At 44.5% G+C, this 25,072-nt stretch overlaps 1 protein-coding gene across 1 annotated transcript in view; it reads right to left on the bottom strand.

Annotated features, from left to right (window-relative positions):
* Positions 1–25,072, bottom strand: part of CSMD2 (CUB and Sushi multiple domains 2) — a gene marked incomplete at its 5' end in the record, with an annotated part of 537,662 nt that overhangs the window by 424,810 nt on the left and 87,780 nt on the right. The window contains 1 exon segment of the mRNA XM_079778373.1: positions 2,356–2,468. Within this exon segment, the coding sequence (XP_079634499.1) occupies positions 2,356–2,468 (113 nt within the window).

The following is a 25,072-nucleotide window of genomic DNA, read 5'->3' as shown; positions in this document are numbered from 1 at the left end:
ATGTGGCTATTGAGCATTTGCTATGAGGCGAGTATGACTGAGAAACTGAACTTTAAATTGTATTTAATTTTGATTAGTTTAAATGTAAATAGCCTTGTGTGGCTAATGGCTACTATGTTTCATAGCACAGCTCTCCTAAAGGGCCAGAGCAAATATTTTAGATTTTGCAGGCCATATGGTCTCTGTGGCAATAACTCAACTTTGAAGTTGTAATCCATGCAAACAGTCACAGACAATATGTCAACAAATGGGCTTGTCTGGGTTCTAATAAAAGTTTATTTACAAAAAGGAGCCAGCGGCTGGATGAAGCCCTTAGGGAGGGAGGAGGCCTAGTTTGTTGATCCCTCTTCTAGACCCTTCCTAGGAAAAAATACATACAACCTTATACCTTCAGAACTTTGCCTCTAGTTACAAGGGGTCTGCAAACCTCTGATGCCCAACTACAGACCCTGCCCATGAAGTCCAGGCTAGAGCCTCTGGCTGCAAAAGGCCCTGTGAATGTAACCTCAGAACTGCTCTGCCCAATGAGAAGTGTTGGCACTGTTCCTGGTGGGGCCAGTGAGGTCAGCAGTAAATAGGACCCTTTTTTCTTAAAGCCTCATGAGAGCCCGGACCTCAGACAAATATCTCCAAGGCATGTTGAAGGAGGCCACCATGAGGGCCCAGCTGTGCCCCTCAGCACACGGGATCGCTGCAGGTACCGACCGTGGTGTCACTGCCTCGTTTCCCCAGCCTTCGCCAAACACAGCCCATCTCCCCAAGGCCAACACACTGTGGATGGAGCTCAGGGTCAGAGAGCTCGCAGGAAGCTCCTGAAGAGATCTCCCTTGGGAAGGAAGTTGTAGCTCAAACTTTGGAGAGAACTGGTTTGGGTTCAGGGCCAGAGGTTCATGGTAAAGATGTAACCAGGATGACCAAGATCACAGGCTTGATATTGGGAGGAACTGGTTGTTTTTGAAAGGAAATTGGGCTATCTCAGGAGATCTCCCTTTAAAGACACGTAGGTGTTTTTTCAGGAGCCCTCAGTTAAAGGCATGTGGAACTTTCTCTGGAGCCTCCTCAGGAAGCTTTAGTGAAAAAACAACAGACCTTCTCAGGAGCCTTTAATTGCTCAGGTTAAAGCATTAAACTGTGTCCCCCACAGCACCAGGGGCGGATTGAGCCAAGAAGGTAAGATATGCCATCTTTCAGTGGTATATTTCTGCCAAGACAAAGGTGGAATCTATTTCTGCATTGCTATAGAATACAGATGCTATTCAAGAATGCATCACTACTTTTTTCAAATGAAGAAAGTTTATTCAGACAGTTACAGAGGTAGTAGAAGTGAGCCGGCTGGGCTGCACAGGCGCAGGACACAAGTTACAAAGGCAGAAGAAGGGCTCTTGGAGCTCAGGGGAGAAAGGCAAAGGTAAGGGGGAGAAAGGCAAATGCTGGGGGAAGAAGACGGGGAGGGAAAGGCAAGGGCGAGGGCATGCTCAGAGAGGTAGAGTGAGCCAGCGTCACTTATTTTTCAAGTTCTTGGAGGCAAGAGAAAGCAAGCTTTAGAATATCTGGCATGCTTTACTAGGGTATTATGTCATTACTGTTATTAATTATCATTAACAGTCTTAAAATAAGCCCATTAATGATCTCAACACGAAATAGCAGTGTGGGTCTTAGCCAAGAGCAGCATAATTACCTATTAATGAGATGTAAATTTCCCAGGGAAATGACAGAGATCCAGAAGTACCACCTTCTGAACTAACGTAATAAAGTTAATAATAATAATAGTGTATAATCTGAAGATATTAGTGTTAATTTGAATGCTAACACCATATTTAAACAGGCTGAGAGAAGTGGAAATTATTTGCATAACTCAAACCAAGAAACCCTAATCCATGCTATTAAGGAAAAAGTAGCAATTGTTCTTCTCTGAATGATATAAAACTGACTCTTTGCTGTCACTATATTGAGCAGAAATTTTTTTCCCCGTGACTTATTTTATTGCTTTTACTTAGGGTTTATATCGCTCTTATTTCCAAAACCAAGCTGATGTACCTTATACAATTAAGCCCAATAGAAAACAGAATTTAAAAAAATAAAAACACAACAAAACCCAGTTAAGGGGACAGAGAAGTAGACATTACCAGGCCCTCAGGACAAACCATTGCCACTGGGCTGTGATTTCAATCCTCAGCTTTCTAGAAACACAGCCTGGGCAATTGAAGTAACTGAGTTACTCGTCAGCACCAGCCTTGTCAGGAGAGGCACAAGCTCTGAATCGGAAGCAGCCCTTCCCGGCAGCCAGGAGCACCATAGCTCCGCCTGTGGCTATTTCACGTCAGGCCCCTGTGTCCAGGGCTGAGGGGCACCTACCTTCATAGCTGGCGCGGAAGCCCTGCGCACTGACTGCGTAGTCACTGATGAGATGCAGAGAGAGGGTGGTGGCCGCGCTGACGATGGTGGCTGGCAGCTGAAAGCCTGTGAGCCTGAAAGACAAAGAGGTGTAATTTAGGGAGGTGACCCCCTTGGGAACTGTGCATCCAGTAAGCACTTATGGAGCACCTGTTGGATGCACAATGCTGACGCAGGCACAGGGAGGAACACAAAAGAAGCCAAACACCAGTCATATACAAGGTGTTCACAGAGAAAGTAGCGATGGAAAACCGGGGTCTTCTGCCACAGAAACATGAGGGGCTACTCCCCTGAAGCTATGGGCTGTCCCTGACCTGGAGGCCTCCCCTGGGTATGACTCTTCTCTTTTCTCCTCTTTGGCTGTATTCTCCCTGTCTCCTCCCTTTCTGGCTGAGGTCTTTTTAGGCTCTGGGTAGATTTCACCACAAAATGCACAACTAATAATTGCCAATAGACTATATTTTTTCACAAATTGAGAAAGATATATCCAACTCTAAGTAGTAGAATGCTGATGCTTCTTTTCATACACCTTATTCTTTAAAAGGAATAAGGCTACTGCTTTTATAGAAATGATAAGTGCTGATTAGTTTTAAAAGATGAAAGCAGAATAGAAAAACCCAGTGCAATCTAGAAATGATCATCCTTGACAGCTGGCACAGAAAGAGATGGAAGGATCAATAGATGGGATCAGAGTCAATGCAATAATTTCATACAAATGGGATCATACTGTACCAGCTTTTAAAATTAAAATGCTTAATTTTTTTTCCCCTTCAAGTTAAGTGAAGAAAAAGAAATGGGTGAAGTGGACGGAATTATTGAACCTGAGGTAATGTGTTTAGCATAAGAGAATCATTTTTAAAAGATTCTCCTAATGTTAAAGAGATAAAATGATGAAGCTTTCAATGAATGCTTGGGGACATATTTTAGGAAAGCTGTCCACTGCTGGGTGTCCACATGTGTTGACCCCCACAGGTGACCTGATTGTGAATACAGGCGGTAGAGAGATGGCAGTCTCCTGTCCATCTGTGTCCTTTGTTCCCTATCTTAGGCTTGCCCTGCCTCCCCTGACCCCCATCAGGGCTCTGGGAGGGAATTCAAGGTTTACTCTTACCCCCATTCTTTAAATAGTTTAGGATAGTTGTGGTGTTCCTGGTTCCCTCTCTATACCTCCATTGCTATATAATATCTGGATGCCCAGATGTCCCCTGGAGAGTATGAGTACTGGGTTAAACAACTCAAATAAGATATTGATTAATGCCCACTGTGCTAGATGAAGCCCTTGCCCTTCCCACCATCCTAATCTTACAAGACTCGTATTAATACAGAATAGATTTGAGGGAAACAGAAGAAAAAGTGATCAAACTGTGAAATGGGTGACCCAATAAGTCTCAAGGTCATCTTCTCTTCAGGTATAACATCCAGCAAAGGATCCCTACCTCACACCATGTTCTCTCCCCTTCCCTGTCCTCTGTCTCCCTCACTTTCTCACATGGGTCAAAACTTATATTTAAAACAATGAAACCAAACATATTAGAAGGAAATACACTATTTTTTAAATCATATTACACTAGAGAAGGTCTTTCTAGGGGTGACATATTTAGATGACTGCTCTGGTTGCTACCTGCTCATTGTTCTTCTGGGGGGCTGTTGTTTCATGGGGTCCTGACACGTACCCCACCTGCTCACGAGCTATGGAATTGGGCAAACAGCCAATTGTGGCATATCCCTCATCTTTATGGACTGGCTTAAGGCAAGAAGAAGAAGGAAGAGGGCACATCACCCAGGTAGGGTCATTCTGAGTCTTTCCATGGGATATGACATACAGACTGGGGAAGTCTTTTATTTTTGGATTCTAAATCATTAGAATGAAAGGTTGGGGTTGCCAGCAGCCTTTTTATCATTACACAGAGCCTATCTGCTTTAGAAAAAATGATATCCCACATAGATATAGACAAAGCTGAACAGTGAGAAGAGGTGAGACACAGAGTCCTGATAAGACACTATTTAGATGCCTGACCCAGCCATGCAGAGATCTATCTCTACAGTGCCCGGTTACATAAGCCAACATCTTTTCTCCCTCCCTCCCTTCTCTCTGTCCTTCCTTCCCGCCTTGCCTGCCTGCCTGCCTTCCTTCCTTCCTTCCTTCTTTCCTTTTTTTTTTTTTTTTTTTGTTCAAGCTAGTTTGATTTGAGTTCTATCTCTTGAAACAGACTGAGTACTATTAATAAAGCATGAAACCCCAGAGGCTTTAAAGGAAAATACTGATTTCATTATGTGAAAATTAAAAGCATGTATGGTGAGCAAAAGAAACTGTAAAAGAACATAATAAAGAGAAAGGGCAAATTGGAAAGATTATATATTATACATGATAGGAAGAGGGTTAGTATTCATAATCTATAAAGAACACTTATAAATCAATATGAAAAAGATACACAGGCAAGAGAAAAAAGGGCAAAGGTACAAATAAAAACAGAAAGCTATCCATCTAATTAATATAAAAATATGAAAACTAAATTCACAAGACTCATTTTTCATCTACTAGACTGGCAAATTTCCAGAGCTAAGGACAACAGAGTCTGTAGTTATCAAAAGGATGCTAAAGCTGGGTCAGAGTGGCTCAGTTGGTTGAATGTTGTCCTGTGCACTATTTGATTCCAGGTCAGGGCACATATCTGGGTTGTGGGTTCGATCCCTGGTCAGAGCACATATGGAAGTCAACCTATCAATGTTTCTCACACTGAATGTTTTTCTCTATCCCTCTGTCCCTTCCTCTCTTTAAGAATGCCCTCAAATGAAGATTTTTTAAAAAGAATAAGGAAATATGAAAAATTACACACATACATTTGACAGCTTAGATGAGACTGACCAGTTTTATGTAAAGCACAAAGTATCATTACTTTCCCATATGAAATAGATAATTAGAATAGTACTAGACTATTAAGGAAATTTATTTCATAATTTAAAATTCACCTTCCCCCAAATACACAGGCCCAGATCGTTTCCCTGGAGAATTCTATCAAATGTATAAAGAAAAATTAACACCAATTCTACTCAATCTCTTCCAGAAAATAGAGGAAGAACACTTTCCAGGTGCATTTGATGAGATCACTGTTAACCTAATACCCAAACCAAAGATTGTATGAGTAAAGAAAATTAAAGACCAATATCCTACACAAATATAAACAAAAATCCTTAACAAAATAATGGCAATGAGGATTCATCAATATATAAAAATAATTATACACTATGGCCAAGTGGGGATTATTCTAAGGATGCAAGGCTGGTTTAATATTTAAAAATAAATCAATGTAATTCATCATATTAACAGGCCAAAAGTAAAAAAAAAAAAAAAAATCACATGACCACATCAATTGATATAGAAAAAGCACTTGACAAAATTCAATATTCACTCATGATTTAAAAAAAAAAAAACAACTCTCAGAAAACTAAAACTAGAGGGGAACTTCTTCAACTTGATAAACAAAACCTACAAAAATCCTATAGCTAATATTGCATTTAATGGTGAAAGACAATACTTTTTCCCGAATATTGAAAATGAGGCAAGGATCCAACAATCCAATTAGAAAAATCAGCAAAAGACACGAAGAGACATTTTACTAAAGAAGATAAAGGTTGGCAAATAAATGCATGAAAAACATTCAACATCATTAACCATTTGGACAATGCAAAGTAAGACCAGGATGAGGTATTACCACATATCATCAGAAGAGATAAAATAGAAAGTGACAACACCAATTGCTGGCAACAATAAGGAGCAACTGGATCTCTCATACATTGCTGGTAGAATGTAAAATGGCATAGCACTTGGAAATAGGCAGTTTCTTTTAAAAAGAAGTCTACACATACACTAACACTCCTGGCCATTTATCCCAAAGAAATGAACTGTGTACACACCAAAACTTGCCCTTGATTGTTCATACTAGGCTTTTTTTTTTTTTTTGCTTTTTTTTTTGCTAATAGCCAAAACCTGGAATTACAAAAATGTCCTACAATAATGGGTGAATGACTAAACAAACTGAGGTACATCCATACCATAAAATATTACTCAGCAATAAAAAGGAATGGGTTATCGATACATACAACTGTTTGGATGGATCTCAAGGGCATTATGCTAAGTGGAAAAAAGCTCATCTCAAAAGAATGACATACCAGATGATTCCACTTATATAACATGTTTGCAATGACAACATTAAAGAGACGGAAGACAGACTCGTGGTTGCCAGGGGTTAGGGGCAGTGAGAGAAAGGACGTGGAGTGACTAGAAAGGAATGGCACCAGAGAGATGATGACAGTACAGTTCTGTATCTTGACTGCAGTGGTGGTGACATGAATCAGCTCACATGATAAAATGACATGGACATATACACACACACTGCACCAATGTTACCTTCCTGGTTTTGATACTGTACTATAGTGACAGGTGTACCCACTGGGGGAAACTAGGAGAGTACATGGAACCACTCTGGACCAAACTTTGTGAATCTATAATTATTTCAAAATTAAAAGTTTAAAAAATTACATATGTGGCCTACACCGTTTTTCTACTGCACAGCTCCTCAGTCCTCCATTAGACCTGACCTGAACTCAGTCTACCTAGTTTGAGCCTTGAGCTCCCATTTGGTCCCTCCCTTCAGCAGCCTCCTGTTCATTCCAACCCCTACAGTGTCCCCCCCCCACCACCACCACACACATCCCTACAGCACTGGCTGGTTCCTTGGAAATGGACTGACCACCAGAACCAGAACCCTGGCCTCTAGGCCACCACTCACCTGTCCCTCAGCTTCCATGCACCAGACACCTTTCCCCGACCTCCAGATAGTCATGTCTGCTGATGACAGATGCCTCCAGCATTAAAATACCAAATTGTCCCCAATGGGGCCAGACCTCTATCTGGATCTGATCTCTAGACCCCATCCTAGCTGACCCTGGTGCTCTCTACCTCCAAATGGGCCTAATCCATGGCAGCTGCAACTTCCTTCTCCCCCATGTCCACCAGAACATGCCCTTGGGTGCCCTTAACGGACTCTGTCCGGGGTGCGGCTTTTCCTTCAACAACATACAGCTTCCTGGAGGAATCTCACCCCTCACAAGGCTTCTCCCATGAAGTCATCTCTGGGATGACATTCTTCTCACTGAGTAGAACTCTTGTTGATTTTATCCCCCTAGTTAGTGCCACAACATTTTTGAGCTGCCATTGAAGATTTCCAAACTCTAGTTTCTTGGTACTATATTTACACAAGCTGTGAAGAGCTAATGTACACTGTCAACAAACAATTACATTTTTATCACTTGCAATATATGGAATTGCAGCTTACTAGCCATTTTCTCTAATCAGATATTTATCGCTGCTCTGCTATTTCCCAGGCTTGGCAGATAAATTCTAACATGGAGGCTTCCTCAAAGGCACTAAAGCTGGAGGGGGTGTGAAAGCCTGATCTCGCCATCTGGGTACTTGAATCATCATCCCCCCGTTGTTGCACTGACAACTCGCTCTTCCCTCGTCCATACGTTATCACTGAATCAATTTCAGACAAGCTGATGACCCACGAGTCAGGAGGAGTTATCACGTTTGCGTGTCAGAGAATGAGCAAATAAAACTTTCAGACCAGCCCATCTTTTATCTGACAAGTCTATTTACCATATTGGAATGAGTGAGATAGCCTTCCATAGTAGAATCCAGACTTATTAGGGAAATGGGGTAAAATGATGGCAAAAAGGCAAGAGCCCGGTGCTGCTGTTGGTTATCTGATGAATCTTTATCTGCAGAGAAGAGCGTTTACAAACAGGTGCCCTGGCCACATATGTAAACTAATACCCATCTTCCCCTTTATCAAGGCTGTTGTCTTTCCCACTTCCTCCAGAACCTTCCCTTTTCTCCTTCCTCTGTGCCTAGAGTAACCTAGGATCTTGGAAACTGGTTAAGTCCAGGACCCCGAACATCTCACTCTCCCAGTTCAGAGTCCATCAATGGCTTCCACTGTTCTTAGGATTAGGCCAACATCCCTAATGAGTCCACAAAGCCGGTATGACCCGACCCTGCCCGATTCTCTGCCCTATACCCCACTGGGCTCAAGCTCCTCCAGTGCTCCAGTCTTCTTTGGTCAAAGGCAGGGGCAGGGGTCAGCCCGGAGGGCAGATAAGAAGGAATTTGTGAGGAATTTGAAAACAATAATAAAATGGACCTGTAAGTCCACTTATTATCACTGTGATTGTGCACTCCAAAAATGTCTGATAAAATACTCCTCCTCGCCTTTCTCCCTGCCCTCCTCCTTGGTAGGCTGCTGGCTTCAGTTACTTCAATTTGCCACCCCACCCCCATCCTCAGGACCTTTGCACATGCTGCTTCCTTTTTAGGACACTTTCTCACATCCTCTCCACTTATCTAATTGACTCCTTTTCATCATTCAAATCTCATTGCAAATGTCTCAAAAGTATTTTCAGAAAGATATATCCTAGACCAGTGGTCGGCAAACCGCGGCTCATGAGCCACATGCGGCTCTTTGGCCCCTTGAGTGTGGCTCGGCGTTAGAACCACTTCTTCAAAATAGACTCGCCCAGGCTGAAAACCAACTTCTGTGCATGGGCCGCGAAGTTTCAATCACACTGTACATGCGCGCCCGCATGTGGTATTTTGTGGAAGAGCCACACTCAAGGGGCCAAAAAGCCGCGATTTGCCGACCACTGTCCTAGACCATCCAGACCAGTCTATTTATTTTGCATTCTCACAAGTCCCTGTGGAAGTCACTGGTGCTCATGGATCTCCAGCTTTCCTTCCAGGCACAAGGTGGAATGGCACCTCCCCCTCCTTGCTGAGGTCAGGCACTGGCTTGCCAAGGATATGTGGGTGGCAGTGAAGTGTGCCATTTCTGGCAGGGAGCCTTGAGGAGTCTGTGCGCCTTATGCTGAATTCCCCTGCTTCAGTAAAGCTGGGTCTCTGTTAGTGGGGTCCCTGAGTGATCCACTAAGCAGAGGACCCTGCAAACTGATTTTGTTGTTGTTGTGTTAATCCTCACTCAAAGATATTTTTCCATTGATTTTTTTAAAGAGAATGGAAAGGAAGGGGAAAGACAGAGAGAGAGAAACATCCATGCAAGAGAGACACATCGATTGGTTGCCTCCCGCATGCACCCTGACAAGGGCCTGGAATTGAGCCTGTAACCAAGGTACCTCTGCCCTTGACCTGAACTGAACCCGCGGCCCTTCGGTCCAAGAGCTGACAGTCTATCCACTGAGCCAAACCAGCGAGGGCACAATCCTCTTTTGAACATGTAATATTGCAAGAAATAAAATTTTGGTGAGTTAGCCATTGAGATTGGAGCGGTGTTTCTTACCTGTGTTTTAAAATGTAGATTTAGCCATAGCTGGTTTGGCTCAGTGCATAGAGCATCAGCCTGCAAATGAAGGGTCCCAGGTTTGATTCTGGTTAAGGGCACATGCCTGGGTTGTGGGCTTGATCCCCCACTGGGGGGCATGCACGAGGCAGCCAAATGATGATTCTCTCTCATCACTGATGTTTCTATCTCTCTCCCTTTCCCTTCCTCTCTGAAATCAATCTTACCTAATAATAGACAAACATGTAAATTGACCATACGTCTGCTACGCCCACCAGCCAATCAGGAGGGAATATGCAAATTAGAAGGACAAAGATGGCGGCCGCCCAATTGCTCCAGGCGTAGAGTGGCCAGGTGGGGAAGGACGCCTGCTATGAGAGGGCGGGCAGGGGGCGAGGGGATCTACAGGAGTGGCACTCCGGCCCCGCAGCGAAGATGAAGACTGCAGACTCTGGAGTCTGCAGTGAAGACAAAGATGGAAGACTCTGGCTGGAGTCTGCAGCGAAGACAGCAGACTCTGGCCGGAGTCTGCAGCAAAGACGAAGATGGCAGACTCCAGCCGGAGTCTGCAGCGAAGACAGCAGACTCTGGCCGGAGTCTGCAGCAAAGACGAAGATGGCAGACTCCGGCCGGAGCAAAGGCCTGGGTCCCAGGTGCTGGAGGAAAACCAGTGCTGGAAGCCAAGGGAAGGAAGGCCTATTGCACGAATCTCTTCGTGCAACGGGCGTCTAGTAAAAATATATATAAAAATAAATGCATCTATATATATAAAAGCCTAAGCAACTGATCGACCGACCAGTTGACCAGTCGCTATGATGCGCACTGACCACCAGGAGCCAGATGCTCAATGCAGGCGCTGCCCCCTGTGGTCAGTGCACTCCCACAGGGGGAGCACCACTTAGCTGACTGATGGGTGCCAGACGCTGGGCTCACTTCTGGCGAGCATAGCTGCGGCGGTGCAAGCCTCTCCGGCCTCCACGGCAGCACTACTGAGAGGTGCAGGGGCAGTGGCGCCAGGACGAGCAGGAGCAGTGTGGCGCCTGGCCTGGGCTCCTCCAGGGCCGCCTGCCACTTTGCGCACTACTACATCCCTCGGGGGATGTCGGACTGTCGGTTTCAGCCCGATCCCCACAGGCCCGAACTGGCAGTCTGACATCCCCCAAGGGGTCCCAGATTGTGAGAGGATGCAGGCCAGGCTGAGGGACCCCACCGGTGCACGAATCCGTGCACCGAGCCTCTAATACATAAATAAATAAATAAAATGTAGATTTTATGGTGAGGCCAACAGATCAGAAGACAATTTCCATGGAAAAGATTTTTACTTGCAGTTCCCAAGAGGAGGGGACAAGCCAGGACACCCAAAACCTCATGGGTTAGCACTAGGGCAGTGATGGCGAACCTATGACAAGCGTGTCAGCACTGACACGCGTAGCCATTTCTGATGACACGCGGCCGCATGCCGAGGATGAAACATTTGCTGCTCCTGAGGATGAAACATTTGCGAAATAATGTTTTTCCTCAAAGTGACACACTACCCGAGTTATGCTCAGTTTTTGGCGAAGTTTGACACACCAAGCTCAAAAGGTTGCCCATCACTGCACTAGGGTAATTCAGGAGGTGGGAAGAGCAGGAGAAAGGTGTGGGTAGGAGCCTTTACTCAGGTTTTCTAAGGGGAAGGAATGGGTGAGGCAGGGTGAGCAGGCTGGTGGGTGAGGCAGGCTTGCACTAGTTTGAGTAATTTCAGAGGGCTCCAGGGTATAGGGACTACCCTTAGTTGTCTGGCTCCAGGCCCTGGGCTGATTAGGGTAAGGGGATAGTAGTTCAGTAAGTGAAGAACAGTAAAGGAGGTGGGTGAGCTCTGGGTTGGTTGATTTGCATATGAAAGGCTCCATCCCCCTGAGAATCCTTTGCTATCTCTAGGAATTAGCTAACCCTGGGAGGGGCTGTCTCTCCTGGTTCAACAAGGGTCCCAGATGTCATAGCGTCAGAAAATACAGAAAAGGAAAACATGATTAATGCACACAGTATGACATGGCCCATTCTGACTAACACCCTCTTCTTTGCTAGCATTCATCATATTCCTAATGAGATATTTACTGGGGTAAATATATGTATTATTTTTGTGATTGCTTTCTAAAGGTCCACTTACAACTCCGTGAATGGACCCAGTCAGCAGTGGCTGTGGGTGGGGCCCTCCTGACTGGGATCACTGCTCTTATAAGAGCTACTAGAGAGCTTGCTTCCCTCCGCAATCCACCCAGTAAGGATACAACGAGCAGTTGGCAGTCTGCAACCCAGAAACCCAGAAGACAGTTCCCCCGATCCTCACCCCCCTGGAACCCTGATCTTGGACTCTGAGCCTCCAGAACCATGGGTAATAAATCTCTGCTGTTTATAAGTCACCCAAGCCTCAGAATTTTTGTTACAGCAGCCCAAACTGGTGAAGACAAATGCAGGATGAATGAAAGAAAGAAAGAATGAATGAATGAATGAATGAATGAATGAATGGATATTCCACTATTGGAGGGTGGACAGAAAAGGCCTGATGTCCTTTGAAAGACCAGTTTAGGAGGTTGGCCCTTGCTGGCATCTGGGAATGTGAATTTCAGGGAACCCCACCCTTTCCCGAACTGAGGAAAGCGGCCTAAGCTATTTGTACAAACATTTGTACAAACACTGAACACCTGCTTTCCCTCTGGGGTTCTGGAACACTGATACACGTCAGGCAGAGGTGCCTGTGTAATATGCCCCAATGACAACCCCGGGCCTGAGTCTCCAATGAGCTTCCCTGCGTGGCAGCATTCCACACTGCTGGGGGCGCAAGCACATCCTGTGGCCCCACTGGGACAGGACGACTGGAAGCTCGTGCCTGGCTGCCCCCACACGTCATCCCATGCATAGCTTTCCTTTGCTGTTTGGCTCTGTATCCTTTCACTGTCATAAATCACAGCCATGAGTGCCACTGTATGCTGAGTCCTGTGAGTCCTCCCAGGGAATCACTGAATCTGAGGGTGGCCGGGGGAACCCAACACGGGTGACAAATGAACACAATCAGATTCTTCTGGAAAGTACAAATATTAGCCTATTCTCCAAAGGATATGCTAGGGAGCTTACTGGTTAAACATAACTGAGAAATACTGTGTTAACAAGGTCAAAAAAGAAATTGTCAGAAAATAAAACATAAAATGGTTATGGCGGCTTTTAATAAGCTAATAAACTTCCAAGGCAGGGATAGATTATGTAACAGCTCCCCCACCCATTTTATCATAGATCCTTTTATCTTTAGAGCAGCGTATGGGCTGGGGTTCTGGGGAACCTTCTTTGGGAAATAGCAGGCCCAGTGAAGGCAGGTCACAGAGCTCAGGCTATTGCTATGTTAGCCCCGAGGCTGCTGACGCTCCCAGTCTCAGAAGCCCTGAAACCTATGGCAACCAAAAGGCTTAGGAGATGGTCCCTGTGCTGCCCCACAGTCTGAAAATCCTTGTAATAAATCCCCATTTCTGGGGGTAATCCATGTATGTTTCTTCCTTTAGATCTTAAAGAGCTCAACTAATATAGAATTATCCAGGAATAAACAGTAATGTAGCAAATTGGACCTTTATTGAATGGCTCTCATTTAAGGCTCTTAGCACATCAAACAGTGATATTAAAAAAGACATGTCAATTGACCTTGGAAATAAAGGAGTCAATGTAAGCAACATTTGTCACACTGACAGGCTTGGCAAATAGTGTTTTGATTTGCCAGCAGCCCTACTCCAGAGAGCAGCCACTAGTTAGATACATAAACCATTAAGCTAAAAACAGAACTGTCATTACAGGCAACATCTAGTAATTTGCAGGTAATTGATGGACATTAGTCATAATCACACACAATACATAGAAACACACATACACCCTACAGACACATGTTTTCTCTGGTAATTCCCATTTGCATTTCATCAGGAGCTTCTAAAACTGGGAAACTGGGAAAAATTGGATTTTCTGATTTCAAGTACAGGCAGTCCTCGGGTTACTACAGAGATCCGTTCCAAGGGCGCGACGTAACGCGATTTTCACCAAAATCACCGTAAGTCGAAACCCACCTACATAAGCACCTGCGTCACTCACATGGAGCACATACACAGCAGTAATGAAGTGAAACAGTAAAAAAAAATTTTAAAGATAACAATTCCTGACCTTTACTTGTGGTAAATAAATAATAAAAAACATAAAGCACATACGTACATATGTTGAAATGACGGAACTTTTTTTTTTTTTATAAATACTGTAAATGGGAGATGATGACCTAACCACGAAACGATGTAAGTCGAGTCCGACGTAACCCGAGGAAAGCCTAGGGTTCCTTGTACCCTAGGATGCTATAAGGAACTTACAAGAGCACTTGAGGGATATATATATATATATACATATATATACACACACACACACACACACACACACACATACATACTATGCAATCCACCCAGTAAGGATACAAGTGACCCCCTCCAGTGCAAGAAATTTGTGCACTTGGAGGGGGTCCCTCAGCCCAGCCTGCGCCCTCTCACAGCCCGGGACCCCTCAGGGGATGTCTGACTGACAGCTTAGGCCTGCTCCCTAGTGGGCCTAAGTCGTCAGCCAGACATCCTTAGCACTGCTGCAAGTCAGGAGAGGCTCCTGCCACCGCCGCTGCATTCGCCAGCCATGAGCCCAACTTCTGACTGAGCGGCCCTCCCGCTGTGGGAGCGCACTGACCACCAGGGGGCAGCTCCTGCATTGAGCATCTGCCCCCTGGTGGACAGTGTGCATCATAGTGACCGGCCATTCTGCCGTTGGGTCAATTTGCATATTAGCCTTTTATTGTATAGGAGGATATATATCATAAACTCTTTTCCTGAGAGCATTCTGTGTGCTGAGGTTCTGTGGGATGCTCTGGGAAATGAAATGCCAGAGAAGACAGGTCATGGAGCTCATGCTGTTGCTACATTGGTCACGAGATGACTGAGATTCCTGGTCTCAGAAGCCCCGAAACCCCAGTAACCAAACATCTGTAGAGATGGTTCTCATGTAAGATCTCCATATGTACTTTTTAGTATGCATGGCTTCAGAAGCAAGGTCTAGAGTCAACGCAGGCTCACCTACTGAGGTCTAAAAATAAACAAGCAGCACTCTATGCTCAGAATACCAATCCTCTAAGCACACTCACTCTGTCAACACCCAGGAGGATTTCCCATAGAACTGCAACAAGGAGTCCTGGGTATTCTCTCTTCATGTTCTATCCCAACGGTTCCCAAAACACGTTCCAAGGAACACTGTCCAGTGTTATGTTAGTAGATTTGCCTGAGAAAATACACATATAATTTTGGGAAATGCTACATACAAAGTGAAACCATAGTTCCCAATCTAGGTACCACAGTACCCTAGGATGCTATAAGGAACTTACAAGGGCACTTGAGGGATATTTTAAATTTTCAAGGGAATCTGTGATACTCACTATCTGTTTGGACACACAAAGTATTAGCTCAAGGTAGTTGAGTTTCAGCATGAAGCTACGTTCCAGGAGATGACATGGTATCTTTACAAAGCTGGGTGTTTGGTGGCTGGTATGATAAAAAGTAGCACTGTGTTTAAATCAGCGTAGAATAGGATTTGAGGGTGGTGATGTCCAACCTAAATCCAAAGTTTGAAAAGCTGTGCAGAGCCCGACAAGTACACTCATTCCATTAGTAAGTAGTTGTGGTTATTTGAGGATAAAATAAAAATGTGGTGCTTTTTTTTCTTTCAATTTATAGTCATTATTTTTCCAAATAGCTACAATGTTGTTAAGATGTAAATACATATTCAGCTATTCAGACCTTACTACTTAATAAATGGGGTTGATAGGTACTTCTTTTATCCATGGAGCATTATGCAAATATTACTGAAGCACTTAACTGCACCTCAAACTAAGAAATGTTGGGGGAGAGAGGAACCAAGATGGCAGCATAAACACCTGAACTTGCTGCCTCCCACAACCACATCAAAATTACAAGTAAAATAAAGAACCACCACCATACAGAACTGCCGGAAAGCTGGCTGAATGAAAGCACTACAACTAAAGAAGTAAAGAAGAAAGTACACTGAGACTGGTAGGAGGTGCGGAGGTGCAGAACTGGCTGGTCTGACACCCATGTGTGCCGTTTTTTTTTAATTGGGAGGGAGATCGTCTCTACAGAGGCCACCTGTGAGGAGCAAGGAGTCCCAGTCCCACACCAGAAGCCAAGGAAAAGAAGTCCCCGTAACTATAGGCTGTAAAAACCAGTGTGGATTGGGGCTCAGTGACGCAGAGGTGGCTGGAGACCCAGCTGTTCCTCTTAAAAGGCCGGCACTACTAACTGAACTTACAAGGTCCTGCTTTCTCTGAGCTCCAGGACCAAGGCAAGGCTCAGGGTGGTGGGGGGTCATAGACAAATACAAGGAGGAACTGGATTGTCTGGCAGCGGGGCAGGAACTTGGAGGCAGCTTTCTCCCAGATGGAGGTGCTGGCAGGGATCATTGTTCCTATGCTGGGACCTCCCTGGTCGTAGGGCTGACTGGCAGCGATTTCTGTTTGCTCTGCCCTGGTGATTCCCTAAGATCCCGCCTTATCCAATTTATAAGCGCACCCAAGCTGCATGCAGCGGCTTTTGCATTGCATATGAATGGCCTGTTCTTGCTCAGGCTAAAATATCTCAAACAAGCTGCAGTTGGGTCAGGGAGCCCCAAACCTATCAATAAAAGGCCCAAGACCCAGCACCAGCAACAGCCTGTCTTGCTTCATAGCTGGGCCTCATCTAAGCACTTCTAAGCCCAATACAAAGAGGAGGAATCTGCAGATCTCTCTGTAGCTCCTACAGGGTGGCCCCAGGCAGTGACTGATGTTGCACCTCCCTGGAGACCCAAGAGCCAATATACCCAGTGGTTAGTGTAAGACCATACCAGATTACAACTCTACACATCCATAAGTGACATACTCAAGGGACAGACTCAGTATCAAATCCCCACTGAAGCAAGTCCTGGGGTGTCTCCTGCATAGCAGCTCTCCCACTGTAGCCACAGCTGGTCCTCACAGCCAATTGGCCTGGAAGTCAATTCCACCCAGTGACACCAACAGCAATCAAGTCTCAACTACAACAAGACTGTGCTCACAGCCCACAAAGAAATGCACCTAGAGTTCTCAGCTCAGGTGACTGGGGAGGCTGAGTAACTGGGCCCTATAGGACACCTACAACACAAGGCCACTCTACCAACTCAAGGAGACATAGCAGCTCTACCCAATACATAGAAACAAAGACAGGGAAGCAGCCAAAATGTGAAGACAAAGAAACGTGTCACAAATGAAAGAGGTGGAAGAAAGCAAATTACTGGATATAGAGTTCAAAACCACAGTTATAAGGTTACTCAAGAATCTTCTAGAAACCTCAAAGGGACTTAGTGAAACTTTCAAGGATCTTAGTGAGAATGCCAAAAAAAAAAAAAAAGGACCAGTCAGAAATTAAGCACACACTGAATGAAATAAAGAATAGCATGTAGGGATTCTGAGAACCCAATCAACAATTTGAAATATGAGGAGCAAAAAACACCCAATCAGAAGAGCAAAATGAAATAAGAATTCACAAAATATAAAGATAGCATAAGGAGCCTCTAGGACAACTTTGAGCATACCAACATTCGCATTATGGGGGTACCAGAAGAAGAGAGAGAGAAAGATATTGAAAACCTATTTGAAGAAATAATGACAGAAAACTTCCCCTTATAAGAAATAGACTTATAAGTCCAGGAAGTACAGAGAGTCCAAAATAAGAGGAACCCAATGAGGACCATACCAAGACACATCATTATTAAAATGCCAACGGCTAAAGACAAAGAGAGAATCTTAAAAGCAGCAAAAGAAAAGCAGCTAGTTACCTACAAGGGAATACCCATACAATTGGCAGCTGATTTCTCAACAGACACTATGTAGGCCAGAAGGGAGTGTCAAGAAATATTCAAAGTGATAAATAACAAGGACATACAACCAAGATTACTCTTACCCAGTAAAGCTATCATTTAGAATTGAAGGTCAAAGAGCTTCACAGACAAGAAAAAGCTAAAGGAGTTCATCACCACGAAGCCAGTATTATATGAAACTAGAGGCCTGGTGCACGAATTTGTAAACGGGTGGGGTCTAGCCGGCCCACCCCAATAGGGGCCGATCCAGCCGGGCTGGCCAGGGGTAGGGGCTGCAGGTGGTTGGCCGGCTGGCCTCGCCCCCTGGTTGAACTCCTGGTGGAACTCCCGGTTGAGGGGACAATTTGCATATTAGCCTTTTATTATATAGGAAGTATGTTGAAGGGCATTCTTTAAGAAGAGGAAGAAAAAGGAAAAGATAAAAAATATGAACAACAAAATGGTAACAAATACATACCTATCAACAATTGAATCTAAAAATCAAAATAAATGAATAAGAATAAGAAATCTAATGAACAGAATAAACTGGTGAATAACATAGAATCAGAGGCATGGGAATGGAACAGACTGATGATACTCAGAGGGAAGGGAGTGGGGGGGGGAGGGCGAGAAGAGATTAAATAAAGATCTTATATGCATATATGCATTACCTATGGACACAGACAATAGAGTGGCGAAGGCCTGGGGGGGCGGGAACCAGGTGGAGGGAGGCAATGGGGTGGGGGAAATGAGAGACAGCTATAATAATCTCAACAATAAAGACTTAAAAAAAGAAAAAGAAATGTTGGGAACCTGTGCATTAGTGTATTAAAGTCTCTGAGACGTCCCACAGCAAGAAAAATAGACAAACAAAATAGAAACCAACATCATCCACATGTCTTGGTTCAGCACACCCATGAATAGCATTCTTTATGACATCAGATTGGGTGATCTGGGTGACTATTACCCAGGATTTGCTCTATCATCTGACAGATTCAAAAAAGAGAACAGAGGCTGATTTATTTGTATTATTAACATTCAAAAATTATTTTTCATCCCTTATTCATTCAACAAACATTATGTACCCTATTAAATGTCACTACTATGTTTGGTTCTGAAGACAAAAACTTATAAGATGGGACCAGGCCCCAAGGAGTTCAACCTCAAAAGAAGGCATTTACATTCATTTATCAGGAAATCCAGCCACTCCTCATCACTTTCATTTCTGCCATTCTGATTCAGGCCACCTCCAGCTGTTGACTTGGTTATTGCACCAACCTCCTAATTGGTCTCCCTTCTTCCCCCTTGTCCTCCGATAGACCATTCTCAACAGAGCAGCTGGCATGGTCATTTTAAGTCAGACTATGAGACTTCTCTGCTTAGAACCCTTATAAAGGTGTCTCACTTGATTTAAGACAACACTAAGATCTTCATAACAACCTACAGGTCCTGGGCAATCCTCTGCCTCCTTTACGCACTCCCACTCCATTACTTTCCTCTTTATCACCAATTAGTCTTTCCCTGCTCCTTGCTCCAGCCACAATGGCCCCTTGCTATTCCTCCAACACATCTCACAAGTTCTGACATAGGGCCTTTGCACTTGCTGATTCCCCAGCTATCTCATCTCTTCTCCCAAATGTGCATGACTGGTCCCCTCATCTCCTTCAGGTTTTTGTTCAGACATCACCTTTACACCAAAGACTTCAATAACCAATCCATTTAAAATTGCAACCCTCTTCCGACTCCAACCTCACTTCCTGGCTCCTGATCTCTCTGTTCTACATTTTCTCTGTAAGGACAGAAAAAAAAAAAAAAAAAAAGCCTTTCTTTTTCTTTGCTGTGGCCTTCCACAATTTATGAGAAGCACTTGGTAATTAAACCCCAAGATTGTTAGCTCCTCTGATTCAAACAGCCCCTCTGTTCAAACTGTAAGACAAGATAAGCTACTTTCGCCCTGGCCGGCTTGGCTCAGTGGATAGAGCGTCGGCCTGCGGACTGGGGGGTCCCGGGTTCGATTCCGGCCAAGGGCACATGCCTGGGTTGCGGGCTCAATCCCCGGTGGGGGATGTGCAGGAGGCAGCCGGTCAATGATTCTCATCATTGATGTTTCTATCTCTCTCCTTCTCCCTTCCTCTCTGAAATCAATAAAGAAATAAAAAAAAAAAAAAAGATAAGCTACTTTCAAGGCTACATTCTTGCACTCCTCCTCCACCCCGCCCTCCTCCAGCTGCTGCCTGCTGTTTTCAGAACTCAGGCATAATTTGCACCAGGGAGTCTCTAGTTAATAGAAAGTTCCCTTCAACCAAGCCTCTTTTGAACTCTTCAAAACTTTTGCTCTTAAGTATGTTTTACAGGCTTGGGAAAATACTGATAAGACACCCCCCTAGGGCATTTGTCTACTAAAAAGCAAACAAACTAACTTTTCAAGACAACCTCCTTGATATCTGCTCAATTTCACCCCCAATTCGCCTCCCTTCCTTGTTGCTTAGCAACAGCCTATGCTTAAAAGAGCAGGCCACCATTTGTTTCTTGCCCTGTATTGATTAGCAAACTTGGCCCTTTCCTTTCTTGGAAAGTAAAATAAACTTCCTCTCTGCATCTCTTCTTTTAGTTGTGAATTCTTTCACAGCCTGCAACACCAGCCAAACCATAACATTCTCCATAACACTTATCACCACCTAACTCTACTAGTATATATCTCATTAGCTCTTATTTATTAAGTCTATCTTTTCCCATTAGCATCTTAATTCCATGAGGGCAGGGATTTTGGTCCCCTGGTCTATGCCCAGCTTTAGAGAATGGTGCCAGGCACACAGTAGGAGTTAATAACTATTATTATTGCTCAAGACACAATGATAATGCAACACAGTAAGTGCAATGACAGAGATGTGCCCAGGGAATTTGATACACCAGCCTGAGTTGATCATGAAAGATAAACTGTTAGCCAATTATATCTAGGGTATAGAAGTTAGTGGGAATATAGGAAGGGTAATTTCAAGCAAAGGGGATGGCATGAGTAGAAGAAAAACAAAATCCAACTTTACATGTAATTTATGAAATGGTTCTCCAACCAATGACAGGACAAATGGAAGCAACCAGCTGTTCATCTTCCATGTGTTTTCCATGACTGCTTAATTACCAGCCTCCCCAGGAGAGAAGGACTGTTTTGGAGGCTGCTCAGCCTTCCAGCAGATGCAGACTTGATTTGCAAACACAGGGTCCTGGAAAACCCTGGCCCACTTTGGGCTTCATGACAGAGCTGAAGCTTCCAGCACCATGGGTCAGGAGGGTTGGTGGGATGGAAATGGGGAAGGAAAAGAGAGGCCATCAGGTTCCTGAAAACTTCTGCCTCCGTATTCACCCCCCCACCCCAAATCAGGCCAGTGATATCCCCATTTGGGAATAGGAGCTGTTCTCCTTTTGCCAAGGCTGCCCTAAAAGTCTGAACCACCACAAGGATCTCCCTGGATCAGCTGGGATCTACCAAGACCCTCAGATGGTGCCATTCTAGGATTGGCACTACCTGGAAGAACTCTGCATTTTCTGTCCTTTTCATGCCAGGAAAATGAACTATAGTTGTCCAAAAGTGAGTGAGTAGCCAATGGCGTCTCTACCTAGAGATTTCTTATCCAGAGGACTTGTGCCCAGCTAGTCTCTGGCTGCTGAAGCCACCCTGAGAAAGGAGCAGGCAGTTTCTGAGAGCTCTGGGCGGCTCAAGATGCTAGGAATGTCTTCAAGAGGGCAGGGAGGCTGTACCAAGAGAATGGGGTGGTCCACCCCTCCCTGTTCCTACACCATGAGGCCCTTCCTGTTGGCCACCAGAGACTGTTCCGATCACGGCACCTGGTCTGAAGTCTGGGTCTCCATATTAGAGATAGCACTTACATCATGCAGCACCTTTGCCCAGGTGAATGGCATCTATCACCAGAACCAGCAGCTGCACACCCACATCCGGGAGGTGCTGGATATGAAGCAGAGGAGCTTCGGCCTATAGCCTCTCAGACACAGTTGGAGGGCAGAGCCAGGCCTGGGACACACAGAGCACCATGTCCACTACTTTTCCATGCTCCAGGAAACCAGGATGAACAGAAGCTTCCAGAACCATGGCCTTAGGGAGACAATGTGCAGATTCCCTTCTGAGCAAAGCAACAGATGGGTTCAGCTCAAGCTGGGTTTCCAGGGCCAAATTGGGCTGTGGAAACAGGGTCAGCGAGGCCCATAAACTGTGCAGCATGGAGCACGGCCTTCAAGGCCAGGTCACAGGCAACCAGTGATGGTGGTTGTGAGCAGCAGAGGATCAACCTGAATCATCACACCCAAACAAGAGCTATGTGTCAGTGACAGTAGAGCCCTCACCTGGAGACCTGAGAAGATGGAGTCACAGGAGCAGTGAAACAGTTTGGTCACCTGAGGTGTTTTGCAGGGGGTTTGGGGAATCTCTCCGGTTCTGTCTCCGTGTCTGAATCTCTAACTGGTCTGGCTTCCAGGATTTTTCAGGGCCACCATGTTGCAAAACTCTGAGGGGTGCCATTCATATCATAGTAGATAGCCCTGGATTTGGAAGTGTTGTCTTATTCCTGAATTCTGTCTCTCTGCCTGAAGCCTCAGAATTAGAAAACTGTCAGCTTGAATTTAGAAAAGGGGTTTACACCCTGGATGCCATCTTTTCGGTCATCTCTGGAGCCACACTCACTCTGCAAAGTGGAGACTGATCCAGCTCAATCCCTTAATCCCCCAAATCCTGCCCATGTCTATGTCATTCTCTGAGGTGACACAAGCACATGGGAGCCAAGAGACAGCATCAAGTTTTAAGGGACTGATGTCAAAGCGATGGAGGTACCACATTCACAGGGAGGATCCCATTAATCACAGCTCCCATATGTTCACACCCTGTCATCACACTCCATCAGTCACTCAGCTCATTCCTTATAACGCTGAATGGCTTATTATATGTATTTATTTGTTAATTGCCGACTCCCTCTGCTTGATTCTAAGCTCCATTTACAGCAAGGACTTTGTCCATCTTGGTTATTACCTTTTTATAGTCCATGCTAGCACAATGCCTGGCACACAGTAGATGCTCAATAAATACATGTGAAATGGGATGAATGAGTGAAAAATTGGGGGTATCAGAAAAGCTAGAAAAAGAAAGTGTTTAAAGAAGTATGAGGTCAACTCAACAGCAGCAAACACTTTCAAAGGAACTGAAGTCAAGATAAGAAGGTCATGCCGAAACCGAAACCGGTTTGGCTCAGTGGATGGAGCGTTGGTCTGCGGACTGGAAGGTCCCAGGTTCAATTCCGGTCAAGGGCATGTGCATTGGTTGCGGGCACATCCCCCGGTGGGGGGTGTGCAGGAGGCAGCTGGTCGATGTCTCTCTCTTATCGATATTTCTAGCTCTCTATTCCTCTCCCTTCCTCCCTGTGAAAAATCAATAAAATATATTTTAAAAAAAAAGATAAGAAGGTAATAGATGTGACAATTAGGAGAACAGTGGTGACACCCCCCCCCAACATACACACACAGACACACACACACACACACACACACACACACACACACACACACCAGCCCCAGCAGATTGGTGGAGTGGTAAGGCTGGAGATAAGGTGTAAATAAGAAGGGAGGAAGTGGAGACAGAGTCTAGACAGTGGTGTAGAAAGGAAGAGGTTCAATAAAAAAAAAAAAAAAGCTGCTTTTAAACAAAAGCCTGTTTTGCCCCCTAATCAAAAAATGCTAATTCCTACCTTTCCCTCCTGCCCTTCCCTTCCTGTTGCTTCTCTCAGAGCACACACCATTAATCATCTCTCATTACTTTATTTTTTTAATAGAACAAGCAAGTTCACGGGCATTTGTTTCAGTCTGATATTCATTCTCTTGGCAGGATAATAATTGATACCTTAAGTGACCTCATTAATCAGGAGGGACAATTAGAATGATGTAAGTGGAGGACAATTGGCCGTGTCGCCTGTCTAAGAAAGACTGAACGGTCCCTGCTATCGAGAGGTCAGAATGGGACACTTGCATGGGTGACTGACTCCTCATGAGTCCACCTTCTTGGGTCCCTCCAAACAAAGTGAAGACAAGAAATCTCCAAGGAAGTTTAAAAGTTAGTGGCACATGCAGGTTCAACATGGTTCCATGTTCATTGCTGGGCTCTACCACCTTCATCCTTGGGCAAACACGTCTGCATTGATTTTAGAGATTTCCTGGGGGAAAATACAATTTTAATAGATGAACTTCTTAAAATGTAGTCAGAAAGTATATGCCATTCCAAAAGATTCAAGTGAATCTTTTGATAAAAAAAAAACACAACCACACACAAAACCTCTTTGCAAAGTAAATTATCACTTTATCTCCCTTATGTAATACCTTAATCAATAAAGAAAAAAAATATTATTAACTCAGAAAAAAAAAAGATTTACCAGGTGGGAAGATCAGAAAATGTGATGGAATATCTGGCTTCAACAAGGCATTAGAAACACAAGAAGAGGAAAGGTAGACTGAGACATTATCACAATGCGATAGATTCTTTGCTGGCTCAATGACTGTGCACAGATGTCAACTGCCTTTGTGACAGAACCCAATCCTCAGTCCTGTCCTGTCCTCCATAATAAGTTTCTTGTGTTGGAATAATTTGAGATTTATAGAAAAGTTGCAAAGATACTACAGAGAGTTCCCATATACCTTTCAAACAATGTCTCCTGATGTTAACATTTTCCATAACCATGGTAATCAGTCAAAATGAAGAGATGAATGTTGGCATTTTATTAACTAAATTACAGCCTTTATTTGGATTTCACCAGTTTTTCCACAAACATCCTTTTTCTGTTTCAAGATCCAATCTAGCAGACCACATTGCAGTTAGTGCTATAATCTTTAATATCTTGTATGAGAACACTGATGATACACAAGTCAACGTATGACTGGTATGACCAAGACCCAATCCAAAAGGCCCTCAGGCTTAATCTAGAGGACTTGCGTTGAAGACTGACAAGCGTAAACTTCTGCCCTGGCCAGTGTGGCTCAGTTGGTTGAGCTTCGTCCCATGCACCAAAAGGTCATAGGTTCGATTCCCAGTCAGGGCACATGCCCAGGTTGCAGGCTCAATCCAGTAGGGGGCATGCATGAGACAGCCAATCAATGTTTCCCTCTCACATCAATGTTTCTCTCTAAAATCAATAAAAACATATTTTAAAATAATTGTTTTAAAAAGAGTAAACTTCTGTCCTTGGGTCCTAGACCCAAACTGTAAAAGCAGCTGCCAGACACTCCTGGAGCTCGCAGCTGGCTCTGATTGTGCCTTAGTGCCAAGAAAATTAATGAGACCTGGGGACACCTTCCGAGGACTCGGGTGTCTATCTGAGGGTAATGATTCTGGTCTATGGACTATCCGTGTG

This window comes from Cnephaeus nilssonii (genome assembly GCF_951640355.1).
Source record: "Cnephaeus nilssonii genome assembly, chromosome: 7".
Lineage (NCBI taxonomy): Eukaryota > Metazoa > Chordata > Mammalia > Chiroptera > Vespertilionidae > Cnephaeus > Cnephaeus nilssonii.
Note: the sequence above shows the minus strand (reverse complement) of the source record. Positions and strands in the feature narration are given on the sequence as shown.